Genomic DNA, 19,045 nt, shown 5'->3' with positions numbered 1-19,045 from the left:
CTTTCATTTTTTTTCCTCCCCTCTTAAGTGGAACAGGATGACTAGAGTGGGCTGGAGTTGGATGTTTCCAGTACACAGGCCAGTTAGGCTCTGATAATACCTGGCAGATTAGGCTCTGGTTAACTAGTGTCCCCTGAGGATAGGTCTTGTTATGAATTCTCTGCTCTATCTCAAATGTTTCCTTTTTCCTCCCCTGCTAGAAGCATGAGGGGATTTTTCTCCAGCATTTGCTGTGAGAGCCTGGTTGAGTTTTCTGAGGTAAATATCACAAAATTGTGGGGGCTCTCCTGTGGCTAGGTCCCTTTGGGAGTTTTTAACTATTAGACCTTTCTGTGGTGAGCCTCCAGGAATTTGTCAATTGCAGTTTAGGTTTTCCTCTCACATCACAGATTCTGCTGATGGTTTCCTGTTCTCTGCTTCAGTAAACCATGGCTGCGTGTATTTGCCTCTCTCTCTCCAGTCTTTGGGGCAGCAGTTTGCCCTGTATCCCTCTTCCAATAACCCAAGAAGAGTTGTTAATTTTTTGTCTGTTCAGATTTTTACCTGTTGTTTGATTGGAGTAGCAGCTTTCTAGCTCTTTACATGTGGAACCAGAAGTCAGAAATTGAGATCTAGCTTGGATGCTTTTATTTTCTATATGGAATGGGAAAAATAATTCTGTGTAACTTCCAACTTAGATATATTTAACGTGTATAACAGCATTTATGGATTAAATAACATCTGGAAGTACATTCTAAACATACAAATCTCTTTCATCGACAAATACCATATGATTTTGCTCGTGTGGAATTTAAGAAACAAAACGAACATATGGGAGGGGGGGAAAGAGAGGGAAACAAACCATGAGAGACTCTTAAAAATAGAGAACAAACTTAGGGTTGATGGAAGGAAGTGGGTGGGGGATGGGCTAGATGGGTGATGGGTATTGAGAAGGGCACTTGTGATGAGCACTGGGTATTTATGTAAGTGATGAATCACTGAATTCTCCTGAAACCAGTATTGCACTGTATGTTAACCAACTAGAATTTAAATAAAAATTTGGAAAAAAATCTATTTAGTCAGTAGAGATCATTCTTTTTTCAGTATCCTCTCCTATAGGTTCTGATAACTGTGTTCTTCTCCAGATTGAGCCTTTGCATATTCTTTTTATGCTTCTGTTAAAACCTATGAAATTGGGAGGTATTTTTTGTTAAAAAAGATGCTCATATTTTTTGTTCCATTTTAAGTTCCAGTGTAATTAACATACGGTTTTATATTTTACAGTAAAGTGATTCAACAGTTCTATGCATTACTCATTGCTTATCATGATAAGTATACTCTTAATCCCCTTTACCTATTTCACTAATCCTCCCCTTGCCCCCATCAGTTTGTTTTCTTAGTTAAGAGTCTGGTTTTTTTGTTTGTTTATTTGTCTCTTTTTTCTTTGTTGAGGTTCTTAAATTCTGTGTATGAGTGAAATTGTATTGTATTTGTTTCTCTCTGAATGACTTGTTTCACTTAGCCTTATGCCCTACAGATCCATCCATGTTTCTGCAAATGGCAGGATTTCATTTTTTATGGCTAAGTAATATTCCATTATATATGTACCACATCTTTATCCTTTGATCTGTCGATTGACACCTGGATTTTTTCCATATCTTTGCTATTGTAAATAATACTCCAGTAACCATAGAGTGCGTTTACCTTTTTGAATTACTGTGCTCATCTTCTTTGGGTAAATACTCAGTAGTGGAATTACTGGATAATATGGTAATCTATTTTAAATTTTTTGGGGAACCTCCATACTGTTTTCCACAGTGACTACACAGTTTTCATTCCTACCAACAGTGCACAAGGGTTCCTTTTTCTGAAACTGGGAAGTATTCTGACAGGTATTTCCCTTTATGGTTAAATACTAGAAAAAGATAGGGTTAATTGACACTGTTATTTAGATAATACCAGAAGAGAAATTGAAGGACCTTTATTAAAGTTTCATAATTTACTAGGTCCTGAGGATATAACTGTAAAGAAGTTATTTGGGGGGCGCCTGGGTGGCTCAGTCGGTTGAGCGTCCGACTTCAGCTCAGGTCACGATCTCGCGGTCCGTGAGTTCGAGCCCCGCGTTGGGCTCTGGGCTGATGGCTCAGAGCCTGGAGCCTGCTTCCGATTCTGTGTCTCCCTCTCTCTCTGCCCCTCCCCCGTTCATGCTCTGTCTCTCTCTGTCTCAAAAATAAATAAACGCTAAAGAAAAAAAATTAAAAAATAAAAAATAAAAAAAAAAGAAGTTATTTGGTCATGTGTCTCAGGGAACCTACCATCTAAATAATTGGCATTTATAATAAGGCACATTTAGAGTAGGTACAGGTTGCTGTGGGATCAGAGAAGGGATATGTAATAACCTTGGAAGTGATATCTAAGCTGAGTCTTTGAGAATTACTTGGTGTAAGTAGGGATCATAGTATTCTGGGCAGGTAGAAAACTTTTCTAACACCTGGAACCAAGGAAGACGGTAGAACAAATCCTTTTAACTGTAGGAAGTTCAGTATTGCTGGAATGTAGATTTAGGAGATGGGAGGGGATGTGCTAAAAAAAAAATGTAGCTGGAAGCAGAAAGGCATGACAAAGTGAAGTAGTCAAGTGAAAGGCCTCGACACTACTGAAAAGCCCTGGGTTTTCTTCTGATAGACATAGGAGCTAATGAAAAGTGTTAGGCTTTGAAGTGGCTTGAATTGGTCTACTTTTCTACCACATGAAGCATCATATAAACTTACACATTGTATTTTAAATAGAAGGTATTGTGCTTCTGGTTAATGGTAAGAATGAATGAATAGATGAGCTCCCTCTGGCTTAGTCTTCTCAGAAAGCAGAATGAGCAAAACCTGGCTGGTTTTGTTCAGGTACTCTAATAAAATGTTGTTTAGAATCTATGTTAATTTTGCATTTTATTCATTATATCTTATGTGTCCCTAAAAATGTTTTAAGAAACATTAATGGGGATGGTGTACTTTATTACATAGAACTTGCTGGCTATAAATGGGATTCAGAGTTAAAAGATGTAGTGAAAATAGATGCTGTTTCCCCTAAATTATTTAAAAGCAAGACTTTCTGATTTACTGGATCCTTTATTGGCTTCTGCAATCTTCTTGCTAGGATAATTGTAAGGATTAAAGGACACAACATACAAAAACCATTCACTATAGGTTAATGCAGGTTAATGAGTGGTGGTTGTTTTTGTTAACATTTTAGATTGTAGCACTACCTTCTACCCAGTTGCCCATAATAGAAACCTAGGCATTTATCTCTTTCCACTCATTTACCCCCTACATGCTACATCTTTAAATATTTCTTGCATTAGTTTCCTTCTCTTCATTCCTGCTGCTTTCTTTCCCTGGTGTATTACAGTAGTCATCACCTAACTGGATTGCCTGCGTCCACTTTTGCCAGCTTTGATCCCAATTTACAAAATAGAATTATCATAAAGGCAAATTTGGCTTAATCACTGACCTGCTTAAACCCTTCAGTGACTTGTATTGAATGTGTTTTTATCTAGTGGTTTATAAATAGTATGTGATGCCTCTGAAATTTTTTGCAAGATGGAGTATATGTGCATTTTTATGAGGTGAAAATCATTCACCTTTATTAGATTACTTTTCTGCTGACTAAAATCAGAATTCAAAGTCTCTCATAATCTGGCTCCTCCCTTCCGCTTCATATTTTTGATTCCTGTTTTGAACTGTATCTTTGAAATTGTCATAGGATGTTCTCAGGCTCTTGTGCCTTTACTCATTCCCTTCTTACCTGAAATATTCCTTGTATTTTTTTGTCCTCTCCTAGTCATCCTTTGTGACTTATCTTGGCTAAGTTGTCTTTCTTTATATTACTGTACCTCTGTATTTCCTATGATATTTAAATCATCTGGCCTTTATCTTTTCAAGCAGCAAATTTCTTAAAGAAAGAGCTAATATGAAAATAGCCAGAGAACTTGGAATAGATTCTCAAGCAGAGTTAAACTATGTTGAAAGAGACATTTGGAAGTCATCAGGTATTGCCTTGAAAAAGATGAAATGGTTCAAAGAAATTTAAAAGAGAAAGTGTCTAATGGCTGGTCCCTGGGAGTATAAACATTTCCAGATTAGGGAGGGAAGTCTGTGAAGAACAGTCAGAGAGAAGGGAGAAAAATCAGGAAATGTGTCCTGAAAGCCCACAATAAATTTCCAGATCTGCATTTTTCAGCAAGGTTAAAACAAAATAAGGAGTGAAAAGTGATGACTGTCAAGAATAGTTTCTGTATCACTAGATACAGAAGCTAGGTTACAGGTGCAGTAAGCCTGACCTGTTTGTTTCCCACACATTGTTATTCTTGTTCTCCACTGATGTTTCTGGACTGTTACTATTCTCTCAGCATAAAAATTCCTGCTCCTTTGAGGCTATGCATTCTGGCTATGGCTATGTCTGTCTTCATTGTTAGTCACTTCTCAGTCTTTGAAGTACTCTTTTCACCTCTGTTTTGCTGCTCCTTTCCATTTCCATGGGCATGCTAATGTTTATTATTTAATGTTAATTAAAACAGCCACCTCAGGTTGTGATCTTTGTATGCTTTCTTACTTGCTTTCTCTCCTTCTGTTTTTCCTGTCTTTGAGAGGTATCCTGTGGCCCCTCTGCTGTCTTCCAGTCTCCATCCCTGGTTCTTCTATTTCCTGAGGTGGAGTGTTTAAGTCAGACCCAGGAGATGGAATAATCATATTATATATGTTGCCTTTTCACTCTGTTGATGGTTTCCTTTGCTGTGCAGAAGTTCACTGTAGTCTCATTTGTCTATTTTTGCTTTTGTTTTATGTGGTTTTAGTTGTGCTTTTGGTGTTACATTGCCCAATCCAGTGTAATGAAGCTATTTCCCTGTGTTTATTTTTGGAGTTTTGTAATGTTGGGTTTTATGTTTAGGTCTTTATTTATTTTTTAATGTTTATTTTTGAGAGAGAGAGAGAGAGAGAGTGTGTGTGTGTGTGCGTGCGTGTGCGCGCATGCATGCATGAGTTGGGGAGGGGCAGAGAGAGGAGGACAGAAGATCTGAAGTGGGCTCTATGCTGACATCAGAGAGCTTGATGTTGGGCTCAAACATATAAACTCTGAGATCCTGACCTGAGCCGAAGTCAGATGCTCAACTGACTGAGCCATTCAGGCGTCCCTATTTGTTTTAATGTTTGTTTATTTATTAAGAGAGAGAGAGTGTGTGAGTAGGAGAGGGTCAGAGAGAGAGGGGGAGAGAGAGAATCCCAAGCAGGCTCCACCCTGTAACCATAGAGCCCCACATGAGGCTCGATCCCATGAACTGTGAAATCACAATTCAAGCCAAAATCAAGAGTCGGTTACTCAACCACCCAGGCCCCTGTATGTTTAGTTCTTTAATCCATTTTGGTTAACCTTTCTTTTTTTTTTTTTAATGTAGTATAAGATGTAAGGCTCCAACTTCATTCTTTTGCATTTGGATATCCAGGTTTCCCAGCACCATTTGTGGAAGAGGCTCTTGTTCCCCCATTGGATAGCCTTGGCATCTATGCCACAGTTTATTTGACCATATATGTGAGTTTATTTTTGGGTTCTCTGATGTGTTTCATTGGTCTGTGTCTTGTCTTTATGTCAGTACATTACTGTTTTGGTTTCTATAGCTTTGTAAGATGTTTTAAGTCAGGAAGTATGAGACTGGCTTTGTTTTCTTTCTCAAGATTGTTTTTGTTGTTTGGGTCCTATTGATATTCCATATGAATTTTAGATTTTTTTTTTATTTTTTTATTTAAAACATGCCAGTTCAGTAGGGTTTGAATTGAATATGTAGATTGTTTTGGGTAGAATGGGCATTTAACAATATTAAGTCTTACCGTGAACATAGCATGTTTACATTTGTGTCTTTAGTTTCTTTCAGCAGTATTTCATAGTTTTCATTGTATATTTTTCATTGTTCTCTTTATCCATTGTTTCCCTTTTAGTATTTTCAGTTATCCATGGTCAACTGCATTGTGGAAGCAGATGATGATTCTTCTTCGGTGTTGTCAGATTTTGGTCAATAGTAGCCTAATACTACATCACAAGGCATCTATCATTCACCTTATTTCATTTCATCACATAGGCATTTTATCATCTCACATCATTAGAAGGTTGAGTACAGTACAGTAAGGTAGTTTGAGAGAAAGACCACATTCACGTAACTTTTATTGTAATATATTGTAATTGTTCTATTTCATTATTGTTACTGTCTTAACTGTGCTTTATTTATTAATTAAACTATCAAAAGTATCAATAGGAAAATATATATATAGGTTTTGGTACTGTTGTGGTTTCACACATCTGTTGGAGTCCTTAGAGTCCCCACAAATAAGGGGGACTGTTACATAAGTCTACTTCCTTAGTTAAGTTTCTTTAGTAAAGTATTTTTTTCTTTTGGATGCTTTTGTAAATGGGAATATTTTTTATTTCCTTTTGTTCACTGTTTATAGAAATACAACTGGATTTTGCATTGGTTGACTTTTGTATCCTGTAATTTTACTAAGTTTGATTTATTCTAACAGTTTTTTTACAGGGTCTAAATTTAGGGTTTTCTACACATAAGATTATGTCATCCGCAAACAGAGATAATTTTGTTTCTTCCTTTCCAATTTGGATGCCTAATTGCTCTGTCTAGGATATCTAGTACTGTTTTGAAAAGAAATGGTAACAATGGGCATCCTTGCCTTGTTCCTGATTTTAGAGGGAAAGCTTTCAGTTTTATACCATTACGTATAATCTTCGCTCTGGGCTTTTCATATATGGCTTTTATTGTGTTGAAGTAATTTCCTTCCTTGTCTAGTTTGTGGAATGTTTTTATTATGAAAGGATTTTGATTTTTGTCAAATGCTTTTTCTGTGTCAGTGGAGTGATCATGTTATTTTTGTAATTTTGATAATTCATTGTGTTGGATTGATTGATTTTTGTATGGTGAAGCATCCTTACATTCCAGGAATAAATTCCACTTGGTGATGATATAACTCTTTTAATGTATTGTTAAATTCTAACTGCCTAGTATTTCAATAATCATTAGGGATATTTGTCTGTATTTTTCTTTTCTTCTTTGTCTTATTTTGGTATCAGGGTAATGTTGGCCTCATGGGATGAGTTTTACAGTATTCCCTTCACTTCAGGTTTTTGGAGGAGTTAGAGAAGGGTTCTTGTTAATTTTTTTTTTTTTTTTTTTTTTAATCATTGGTAGATTCTCCATTGAAACTATCTGATTCTGGGTTATTCATTGTTGGGAAGTTTTGTATTACTGATTCAGTCTTTTTACTAGTTACAGGTTGCTTCGGATTTTTTATTTCCTCATGATTCTGTCCTGTTAGATTATATGTTTCTAGAAATATACTCATTTCTTCTAAGTTATCCAATTTTTGGCATGTGTTGACAGCAGTCTCTTATGATCCTTTTTATTCTTATGGCACCCGTTATAATGTGTCTTTTTTCATTTTTGACTTTTGTTTTATGAGCATTTTCTCCTGGTCTAATTAACGGTTTGTTGATATTCTTAATAGTCTCCAAAAACCAATACTAAATTGTCGAATTTTTATTTTTCTGTCTCTATTTCGTTTAATTGTGCTGTAATCTTTATTATTCCCTCCTTTGATGAACTTTGAGTTAGTTTTTCTAATTTCTTGAAGTCTGAAGTTAGGTTGTTCATTTGCGGTCTTTGTTTTTTACTATAGGCATTTACTACTATGAATTTCCCTTTTCATACTGCTTTTGTGGCATTCCATGCATTTTGGTATGTTGTGTTTTATTGTCCTTTGTCTCCAGATATTTTCTGCTTTCCCTTCGGATTTTTTCTTCTGACATTTGTTATTCAGGAATATGCGGTTTGATTTTCCCGTATTTTGTAGATATTCATGTTTTTCTTTTGCTTTTGATGTCTAGCTTCATTCCGTTGTAGTCAGAAAAGATACTTGGTATGATTTCAGTCTCCTTAAGTTTGTTAAAACTAACTTTATGGTATAACGTGATCTCCTGTGGAAAATGTCCCATGTACAACTGAGAAAATGTGTATTCTGTTGTTGGGTATAATGTCATGTGTGTGTCTTTAGGTCCATTTGGTCTAATGATGAGGTCCTGTGTTTCCTAATCGGTTTTCTTTCCCATTGTTGAAAGTGGGATATGGAAATGTCCTATTATTACTATGTTACTATCTTTCTTTTCTCTTTAGTTCTTGTCATTATTTGCTTAATGTATCTGGCTGCTCTTCTGTTAGGTGCATATATATTTATAATATATATTTTTGGCGAATTAACCCTTTTATCATATAATGTGTCACTTGTTTCTTTTTTCTATATATATGTGTGTGTGTACATGTATATATATATAGCCATATATATGTATATGTATATATATAATCATTCTTTCTCTTTTTTGGTTATTATTTGCATAGGATGTCTCTTTCCATCCTTTCAGTCTGTGTATATCCTTCTATCTAATGTGAGTGAGTCTCTTGTAAGTAACATATAGTTGTGTCTTATCTTTTTTTTTTTTTAATTTTTTTTTCAACCTTTTTTATTTATTTTTGGGACAGAGAGAGACAGAGCATGAACGGGGGAGGGGAAGAGAGAGAGGGAGACACAGAATCGGAAACAGGCTCCAAGCTCTGAGCCATCAGCCCAGAGCCTGACGCGGGGCTCAAACTCACGGACCGCGAGATCGTGACCTGGCTGAAGTCAGACACTTAACCGACGGCGCCACCCAGGCGCCCCCTCTTTTTTTTTTTTTTTTTTTTTTTTAATCCACTCAGCCACTCTGTGTCTTTTGATTGGGGAGTTTAATCCATATACCTTTAAAGTAATTACTGATAAGGAAGACTTCCTATCGCCATTTTTATGCGTTTTGTATGTCTTGTAGTTATTTTTTTCCTTCTCTGTGAGGTCTTCCTTTGTGTTTCATTGATATTTTTTTGTAGTGACATGCTGTGATTCCTGTCTCGTTTTCTTTTGTATATCTTCTCTAGGCATTTTCTTTCTGGTTACCATGGGAATTACATAAGACATCTTATAGTTGTACTATAGTTATAATCTATTTAAAACTAATAGCAATTTCAATTGCATACAAAAACTCTACTCCTTTACATCTTTCCCCCCTTTCACTGAAGATACAAATTATATCTTTTTATGTTTTGTATCAATTTTATTTATAGTTGTTTAAAAAATGTTTTCATCTTTCACATCTTTCGCATCTACCTGATTTACTCACCACCATTACAGTATTACAGGATCCTGTATTTGTCCATATATTTACCTTTACCAAACAGTTTTATATATTTACATGATTTTGTATTTACAGTCCTTTTTATCTTTTTCTTTTCTTTTTTTTTCAAGTTGAAGGACTTCCTTTTTGTAAGACAGGGCTAGTAGTGAGGAACTGTCAGCTTTTGTTTATCCTTGGGAGTCTTTATTCTTCATTTAGAAAGTCAGTTTTGCTAGATACAGTGTTGTTGGTTGGCACTTATTTTTTTCAACACTTTGAATATATTATCCCACTTCTTTCTGGTCTTTCTGCAAGGTTTCTGCTGAGAAACCTGCTGATAGTCTTAGGATAGTTGCCTTTGTACATGACTAGTCATTTTTGTTTTGCTGTTTTCCAGATTCTTTCTGTCTCTGACTTCTGACAGAGATTATAGTGTGTTTTAGTATCAGCCTCTTTGGGTTCATTGTAGTTGGAGTCCTTCAAACCTCTTAAAATTAGATATCCATTTCCTTCCTTACATTTGGGAAGTGTTTGGCCATTACTTTTTCAGATAAGCTGTCTGCCACATTCTTTGTTCTCATGGAATTCCTCTAAGTGCATATATTAGTAGGGTTGGTGGTGTCCTAGAAGTGTCTTGGGGTTTCTTCACTTTTCTTCCATTTTAAAAATTGCCTCTGACTCAATAATTTCAAATGGCCTGACTTTGGGTTTATTTTCTTTCTTTTGTTTGATTAAGTCTATTGTTCCCTCGTGAATTTTCAGTTCAGTTATTGTATTCTTTTTATTTCTAGAATTTTTGGTTAGTTCTTGTTTATATTTTTTGCTGATGAATTCTTTTTTTGTGTATGCATGGTGATTTCATCTAGTTGTTTTCCTTGTGTTCCGTTGTAACAAATTGAGTTTCCCTAAGACAGTTATGTTGCATTTTTGTCAGGTAATTCATAGATCTCTGCTTCTTTAAGGTCATTTCTAGAGCTTGATTTTGTTCCTTTGATTGGAATTGGACTGTAATTTCTTGGTTTTGGGGGGGGTACTTTGTAGTTTTTAATATGCATTTTAATTTTGTGTGTGTGTGTGTAGATTTTGCCTCTGATAAAAACAACCACCTCTCTCTGAATTGGCTTCATTGAGGGGAAGACCTTCATTAGAGATTCTTGGTAACTCTAATACCTTTTATTGGGGTGTATCTTTTTCAGACTTACGCTTGTAATTTCCCAGTGAAAGACTTAATTGGTTTCTTTTTCAAGAGCTTCAAGTACTCTAGTCCTGAAACAAGCCAGTGTTTTCTGTAGCCTCTAGGCATCCAGTATATGCTGGTTCCATCAGTGCTCCAAGTCTGGCCAATACAAAAACTTGTCCCTTTGACAGCTCCTTTCACCCCAAAAAACAGGAATGTTGGACATAATTCCAATGGGTGAAGCTGCAGGTTGAGCTTTTCATCATGAGTATGAACTGTGCCATCTTGGGGAGGGATTGATACAGTTGAAATGAAAGTTTTTCTTACATATATCTGGCTCTTTTTGGCTTGGAGCTTGCTTGGGGTACTGCAACTTTCTAACTGGTTTCTAGAGGTCTCATAAAGGGTTTTTGGACCATGTATATAAGTTAATGTTCCTGTGAGGGAATAAATTCTGGAGCTTCTTTTTCCTCCATCTTGCAGACATCTCTCCTGGTTGGCTTTTTATCTTTGTTCAGATAAATTTAGTATTTCTCCAATTCATTTGGTCGGAGGAAAATGCCAGAAGATTTATCACCTATACAAAGCTAACTTAGACATATTAGTAAATTATCTTTAGTATAAGTTCAAAGATCTGTTTCAGGATTTTCTCATTATAACACTGAAAAGTCTACTTGTTTCTCAACAGTATCTATAAAAGCTATTGTTTCTAATAACTCCAAGGTTTAGTCAGCTCCCTAAACCCCTAAAAAAGATGATTTTGTAAGAGTATTAAAGTATTCAGAATGTAAAATAACCCATTAACCGGATCTTTATCACAAAATTTTGGGCATATTGCCTGGTCCATATGTTATTCATATGTTATCAACCAAGGAATGAATTTCTGTCTTGATTATATTCGAATTAGAAAGAAAAAAAAAATCAAAGACTATATTTCATGATTGTCACAGATAATTGATAGATACCCTGTACTAATGCCAACAAGTATTTTGTGTTTTTGTGTTTCTATCCTTTTAGGATCTTAATTAGAGGGAGGCAGATGGATATAGTTCGTTTTTTGTTCATTACAACTTCACCATAAAATGTGATACTTTTTTAAAAAACAGGTTAAAGGTAAATAAGTATTTTGTTCTACAATTTTACTTCATGTTTAATGTATAACACACACTCTGGGCATTTAGATTATAAAGCTCAATAAAGTAACACTTTGGGATTATTATCATGTTGAGTTTATCATGGTAAAATATGCTGATTTATATTTATATTTTTCTCCTGAAAATATATCTTATTCTGTAGTTAATGGATTATTGGTAGGATATAGTGTAATAATGACTTCAGAATTGTATGTTCAGTCTTGAAATAATCTAACATTTCATGCAGTTCCATTGTAACAGACCCAACCTTAAACCTAACAGCTATGTTTTATGTTATCCAATTTTCTAAGGTGTAATACTACCTCGGATATCATTGTTCACTCTTCCAAAATTTTTATGTTAAATATAACTTTAGGGGAGGGGATGGAGTGTTTACAAAGCCAACATCCCAAAAGGAACAGAGAGACACACTACTTTGAGAAATCAGTAAGCAAGTGTTTATTAGCTTTATAGATTGAGCATACAAGCCTTTTTATCTCTGGCATCTCGATTCCTCACATCTTCATTTAACTTCATCTTCAGTTAAAGTCACTCTGCTTACATTGACTTTTTTATCTTTGCCTTTTTATCTTCTTTTATTATTTTATACTCTATCATTAGCTTTTTTATTATATAAATATTTTTTTAGAGAGAGCGCGTAAGTGGAGGGGAGGGTTGGGAGAATCTGAAGCAGGATCCATGCTCAGTGTAGAGCCCATTGCTGGGCTCAATCTCATGAACCTGGGATTATGACCTGAGCCAAAATCAAGAGTCAGATGCTTAACTGTCTGAGCCACCCAGACGCCCCTGTCTACCATTAATTTTTATGTTAACATGTCACAGTTACTATTTCTCTTATGTTCTACCGTTTTTAATTGATTCCAATCTTGTTTGCCCATTGTTCGTTAACACATCTTCCCTTTCTGACAGTAGCAGTTTCTGTGGTTTCATCTTTTTTGTTCCTGTATTCATTACTTATTTTTCAGCTACCTGTTTAATATCTTTTTTCAACTTTCATCTTCTTTATCGTTGGCCGTCATTTCAGTGATCCTAACCCCAGTGCTTTGCTATTGGTATAGGAATATTAAAAATACTTTCCTAATATTTGTCTCCTTGACAAGTAAACTAAGTTGCTATATGTATTTATGGTCATCTCATAGCTTTTCTTTTTATTATTATTATTATAGGGGTTTTTGTTTGTTGAGTACTGGATTGATTCAAAACTAGCTTCAAAGTCAGAAAACATGGTATTAGTGCCATTGATGACACATTGGTTTTTCTGTTTTGGCCACTGATGGCTAAAATCATTTCCTCTGCCAGTTGACCTCTCAGAAGTTATAGTATGTATTGTAACAGTATTTTCCCCCAGTGTTTTATTTTGGAAACTTGGAAACATGCAGCAAAGTTGAAAGTGTTCTGCAGTGGACACAATATGCCTGCCATCTAGATTTTACTATTAATACTCACCTTGTATTATCACATATCCATCCTTCTGTCCATCATTCCATCTTTATTTTTTCACGCATTTCAAAGTTAATTGCTGACCTCAGTGCCCTTCTCCCCAAGAGTGAAACTAATTTTTAAAAGACTTCTGTCCAGTTTTCTAGAGTAACTCTGGCCCTCTATATGTAATTTATTCCATAGGACATTTATTTGTAGAACTGTCTCACTGAGCCATGGAAGTAAAATAAATAAATAGAAAGTGTTGTCTGATTGATTGATTGATTTTTGAGAGAGAGAGACAGAGCACAAGTGGGGGAGGGACAGAGAGAGAGAGAGAGAGGGAGAGTCAGAATCTGAAACACGCTCCAGGCTCTGAGCTGTCAGCACAGAGCCTGACACAGGGCTCAAACCCATGAACTGTGAGATCATGATGTGAACCGAAGTTGGACTCTTCACCGACTGAGCCACCCAGGTGCCCCAATGTTGTCTATTAAAAAAAATTTTTTTTTCAACGTTATTATTTATTTTTGGGACAGAGAGAGACAGAGCATGAATGGGGGAGGGGTAGAGAGAGAGGGAGACGCAGAATCGGAAACAGGCTCCAGGCTCCGAGCCATCAGCCCAGAGCCTGACGCGGGGCTCGAACTCACGGACCGTGAGATCGTGACCTGGCTGAAGTCGGACGCTTAACCGACTGCGCCACCCAGGCGCCCCCAATGTTGTCTATTTTAAATGCATATTTTCAGTTGTCTACTTTGAGAGCTTTCTCATCAGATCTCACTTGGCCCTCCTCCATTATTGATTCCATAAGAAAAGTCCATGAAATGTGAAAAAAATACAGAATATAGAAAGTAAGCCATATTTTTAACTTTTTGAGAAGCCCCCATACTGTTTTCCAGAGTGGCTGTACCAGTTTGCATTCCCACCAGCAGTGCAAGAGGGTTACCCTTTCTCCACAACACCTGTTGTTTTTTGTGTTGTTGATTTTAGCCATTCTGACACGTGTGAGGCAGTGCCACATTTTAGTTTTGATTTGTATTTCCCTGATTATGAGTGATGTCGAACATCTTTTCCTGTGTCTGTGGGCCACCTGGATGTCTTCCTTGGGAAAATATCTATTCATGTCTTCTGTCCATTTTTAGATTGGATTATTGGGTTTTTTGATGTTTTGTAAGTTCTTTATATATTTTGGGTACTAACCTTTTATCAGATATGCCATTTGGAAATACCTTCTCCCATTCTGTAGGCTGCCTTTTAGTTTTGTTGGTTGTGTCCTTCACCATGCAGAAGCTTTTATTTTGATGAAGCCCAAATAGTTTATTTTTGCTTTTGTTTCCCTTGCCTCAGGAGACATATCTAGAAAGAAGTTGCTACGACCAGTGTCAAGGAGGTTACTGTGTGTTCTCCTATAGGATTTTTATAGTTTCAATTGTACTACCAGGTATTGAACCAGGGAATGCAAAAACACTAATTCAAAGGGATATATGACACCTTGATGTTTATAGCAGCATTATCTAAAAAGGAAAAATTATGGAAACAGCCCAGATATCTAACAACTGATGAATGCATAAGGAAGATGTGGCATATATACACAATGGAATATTACTCAGCCATAAAAAAGAATGAAATCTTGCCATTTGCAGCAACATTCATGGCGCTAGAGAGTATTATGCTAAGTGAAATAAGTCAGCTGGAGAAAGACAAAATACCATATAATTTCACTCGTAGAATTTAAGAAACAAAACAAACATGGGGGGGAGGCCTTGCAAGAGAGGAAAACCAAGAAACAGACTCTTAATTATAGAGAACAAACTGATGGTTACAAGAGGGGAGGTGGGTGGAGGGGATAGGTGGTCGGGATTTACAAGTGCACTTGTGATGAGCACCAAGTGTTGTATGGAAGTGTTGAATCCTTCTATTGTACACTTGAAATTAATACTGCACTGTATGTTAACTAACTGGAATTTAAATAAAAACTTAAAAAAAAATAAGCCCTAGCCCGTATTGTAGTTTTGATTATGAATAGCAGATAGGGGTCACTAGAGGGGTCTGGTTAAGGAAGGATCTCTCTTCGTTTCTTTCCTTTTTGTTATCTCCTTTTCTTCTTTTCTTTTTTTCTCTTCTCCTTCCATTTTCTCTCTTTCTCTCTCTTTTAATCATAGTTGGGGAAAAGTACATATTTTGCTGCATTGATTTGTTGAGGGGAAAGAGTCAGCCGACCATGTGATGATAAGGAAATGTCACTGGAGAGCAAGGAACACAGACTCTAAATTAAGAGTTGGGAAATTTTTTCTGTAAGGGGCCAGGTGGTATTTATTTTGGGATTTACAAGCCATACAATCTCTTTTAAAACTACTCAACTCTGTTGTTGTAGTGCAAAACAGCCATAGACGATATATAAATTATTGAGCTTGGCTATGTTTTAATAAGACTTTATGGTTGTTTGTTTGTTTGTTTTTTATGGCAGGCTAGATTTGGCCCACAAGCTATGATTTGGTGACTCCTACTGTATAGGGATTAACCTTGTACAAGTTACTTATAAAAATGTCATTATTAGTGTACACATTGCCAACATAGAAGTCTTTTTTAATGCTCTATTAGATGGGGATACAGAATTGGACAGATATAATTCAGGGTGTCATTGGTGTGAGGAAAGAAGAAAAATGTTTAAAATGGTTGATTCCACTGATAACCTGGAGGTTCTGGCATGGGCTCCTTTCAGTCCTGTTTCAGCTGTGTAACTGCTATTTGTATGTCCCAGGCAGAGAAGCAGACTGAATAGAGAGGGCTACGTTCCCCTGTCTGGTATTAAATCTCCCCTTAGTGGTATTTAAAACCCAAGTTTTTGAGTCAAGCCTGGGTTCAAATCTCTTATCAGATGTGTGACTTGTGATGTAACTGCTCTGAGCATCAGCAGAATGATAGTTTATCTAGCCAATTCATAAGCTTACGAGGATCTTAGTCATAACAATAATAGCAGCTAACACATGGCACTTACTATATCCCAGGCAGTGTTCTAACTATGTATATTAACTCATTTAATTCTCTCACAGCCATGGTAATTGTATACCATTATTTTAACGATGAAGAAGCTGAGACACAGAAATGTTCTCAGTAAATCATTCAAGGCCACATAGTTAATAAGTGCCAGAGCCAACATGTGAACTTGGGCAGTCTGGCTTCATAGTGCAAGCTCTTAACTGCTAGGCTTTACTGCCTTCTGAGGTGAGAACATCTGTAGCATATAGGTTTTCAAGAAATTGTAGGTGTATTAACTTTACAGAATATTTTGGTATCTCTTCAAAAAACTTAGTGTACTTATGAGATAGGTATGCATAAATATGAGATTCAGATTTTGATTTTTTCAGGTTTTTTGCTTTTTTCAATTACATATTATTCCTGGGATTTTTTTCCCCCCATTAGAGTCATTAGTGCTACTATTCTTAAGAATTGTTTTGAAATGAATCCCTTTCTGTGAGGCAGTATAGTGGAAATGAGCCAGAAGACCCCTGACTCCTGTTTTTGTCCTGATTCTGCATTTTCCTTTGTGTGATCTTGGGTACATAATTTTACTCTTTTAATTGTCTTTTAGCTGTCAACTGAAGATAATCCTCAAAGTAATGGGATTCAAATGAGATAACCTACACCAGAGTGCCTAGCAGTATGTCTAGTATGTTATCAGACACTCATCAAATACTAGTACCTTGTTCACCTACTATTACATAGAATAACCTAAACCTTAGTACTGAAGGGAATCTTAAGATGGGAGAACTGAGGCCCAGAGAACTACTCATTCAGAACTGTATAGGTAATTAGAGGCAAAAGGAGCTGTCACTTAATGTAGGTCTTCTAATTTCTCAGTCTTGTCCTATTTTTACTGTTCACACTCCTTTATGCATTACATACAGAAGCATTATGTAATATGGTTGAGTTTTGGGGGGACTTTTCTTCGAACAAAACATGACACTCATTAAGAAAAATAATAAGAGTGTTTGGTATTTTGAATTTTGTAATTAACTACTAAAAAAATCATAGGGACAATTTAATAAATCTTGAGGCTCTTTAAATCATGTATATGAAGTTATAAAGCTGTTAATGTTTCCTCATTTGTATTTATTTTTAATATACAAGTAGCATGTTTATTATAGAAAAAATAAATTAGAAGCAAAGTATGGAAGAATTCAAAGAACCCATTCAGTCAACATCAGTTAGAGAAAATGACTGTTAACACTTTGAAATAAAAGTGGCCTCATCTTAAACTTAAAACTTTGTAACTGACTTTTGTCCATTAGTGATGAATGAAGAAGAGACTATTCCTTGCCAAATTCAGATCTTGGTAATTTCATTTATTCCATTATGTGAATTGTTGCAGTTCATTTAAGTAATCCCATATTATGTAAATGGGCATTTCATTTTTTCCAAATTTCACAGAAACAATGCATTTTTGCACAGTTTTCCAGTTAATTTCACTTGATTTCTGATTTTTCATTTTTAACTTTGTGTTCAATAATTTTCCTCCAGAATAGAAATACATACATACCTATTTACATTTTCACTAGGGAAAGCTACTATATTTTGGGAGATGATGGTATAAATCTTCTTGAGGCTATATTTCTCTTTACATGTCACTTTAATATTTTGCATAGTGACATATCTGGCATAATCTTTAATTTTCAAAAGTTGGATTGTTTGTAGCTACATCTAAAATAACTAAGTGCTGCTCATGAAAATTTTTAGTGTGTGTTTTACGTTTGTCTTCTTTCTCTGTATGCATTAATTTGCATGGCACATTTAAAAAATAGATGCATCAAAATGAGTGTTTTTGAGTTACAGTTGACCCTTGAACAACATAGGTTTGAACTGCATTCACTTACATGAGGGTTTTTTTTAAACTCACATATTGATAAATCCACTAGAGTATTGTAAATGTATTCTTACGATTTTCTGAATATTTTATTTTCTCTAGCTTACATTAATGTAAAAATATATAATACGTGTAACATACAAAATATGTGTTAATCACTTCTTTATATTATTGGTAAGGCTTCTGGTCAATAGTAGGCTGTTTGTAGTTAAATTATGAGAGCATCTAAAGTTACTTGCAGATTTTAACTCTGCAAAGTGTTTGCACCGCTAATGCCAACATTGTTCAAGAGTTAATTGTGCTAGTCTTTGTCACTTAGTTTAGGGACACAGTCCTACTTTTGAGACAGAATTGGACTTAATTAGTATGTCCCTTATCTACTGTTCATTTGCCTTGTTGTTCAGTTTCTCATGATGAACAAGAGGTATCTCACAATTAACAAAATGTGAACCCTACTGTCCTTTGCCATTTAGTCTTACATGTTAGTAAGGTAATTGTAGGAACATTTTGAGAGTTAGGTAATTTCTTTTTTTTATGGTTTTGATTACTTGTAGTTTTTATTCCCATGCATGTGAATTTGAGACCAAAAGGAATAGCTATGAATTCTGTTTCTTTGGATCTAGACTGCTTTCCTTAAATTATGGTAATCTCACATCATCAGACAGTACAAGCATAGATCTTAGAGTTGAATAAACCATAGAGATAGATATTGTAGTCCAGCTCCTTGCTTGATGAAATAATCTCTTCCTCAGTATCTTTGGAAGCTCTGCTGGAACAGCCAGTTAAGAATGTTAATCTACATACTTTAACTTCACAAGTAAATGAAACATAAAATTTTGCCCTACGGGAACTTAAAATATTCTAGGTTTCTGTGACATGGGATTAATGAGCAAGTTCAAGGACATGTTTTGGGTTCAGGATTGTATGCTCAGAATCATTTTCTTGCAGTATAACACAGTTTTGGCTATTTGATTTATAGGTTATTTTTAAATCCCTCATATGGTAGATAATTGGAGGAAAAAACTTTTTTGTTCCAGATAGAAGTTCTTTGTTAACTATTAATCAAGTATTTATAAATTATTAAAATAGTAATTATATAAAGGAAAGCTGGATTGATACTTTTAACTAGACTCTTATTTTCTTAATGTCAGTTGTTTAAAGTGATAAAATACAAAACTCTTGGCCATAAACCTTCTGATT

The 19,045-nt window shown here is 35.5% G+C and overlaps 1 protein-coding gene across 11 annotated transcripts in view; it reads left to right on the top strand.

The window, feature by feature from the left end:
• UBE3A (ubiquitin protein ligase E3A) overlaps positions 1-19,045 on the top strand; it is a 92,914-nt gene that overhangs the window by 32,652 nt on the left and 41,217 nt on the right. Inside the window, exon 2 of one of the 11 annotated variants that reach the window (XM_045058951.1) lies at positions 5,474-5,559. The exons of the other annotated variants lie outside the window; for them this stretch is intronic. Coding sequence (XP_044914886.1) covers positions 5,558-5,559 — 2 coding nt within the window. The 5' untranslated portion in view covers positions 5,474-5,557. The remainder of the gene's footprint in view (positions 1-5,473; positions 5,560-19,045) is intronic. 11 annotated transcript variants of the gene reach the window in all.

The sequence above is a fragment of the Felis catus genome, chromosome B3 (genome assembly GCF_018350175.1).
Source record: "Felis catus isolate Fca126 chromosome B3, F.catus_Fca126_mat1.0, whole genome shotgun sequence".
Lineage (NCBI taxonomy): Eukaryota > Metazoa > Chordata > Mammalia > Carnivora > Felidae > Felis > Felis catus.
This window is presented reverse-complemented; position numbering and strand designations above follow the sequence as displayed.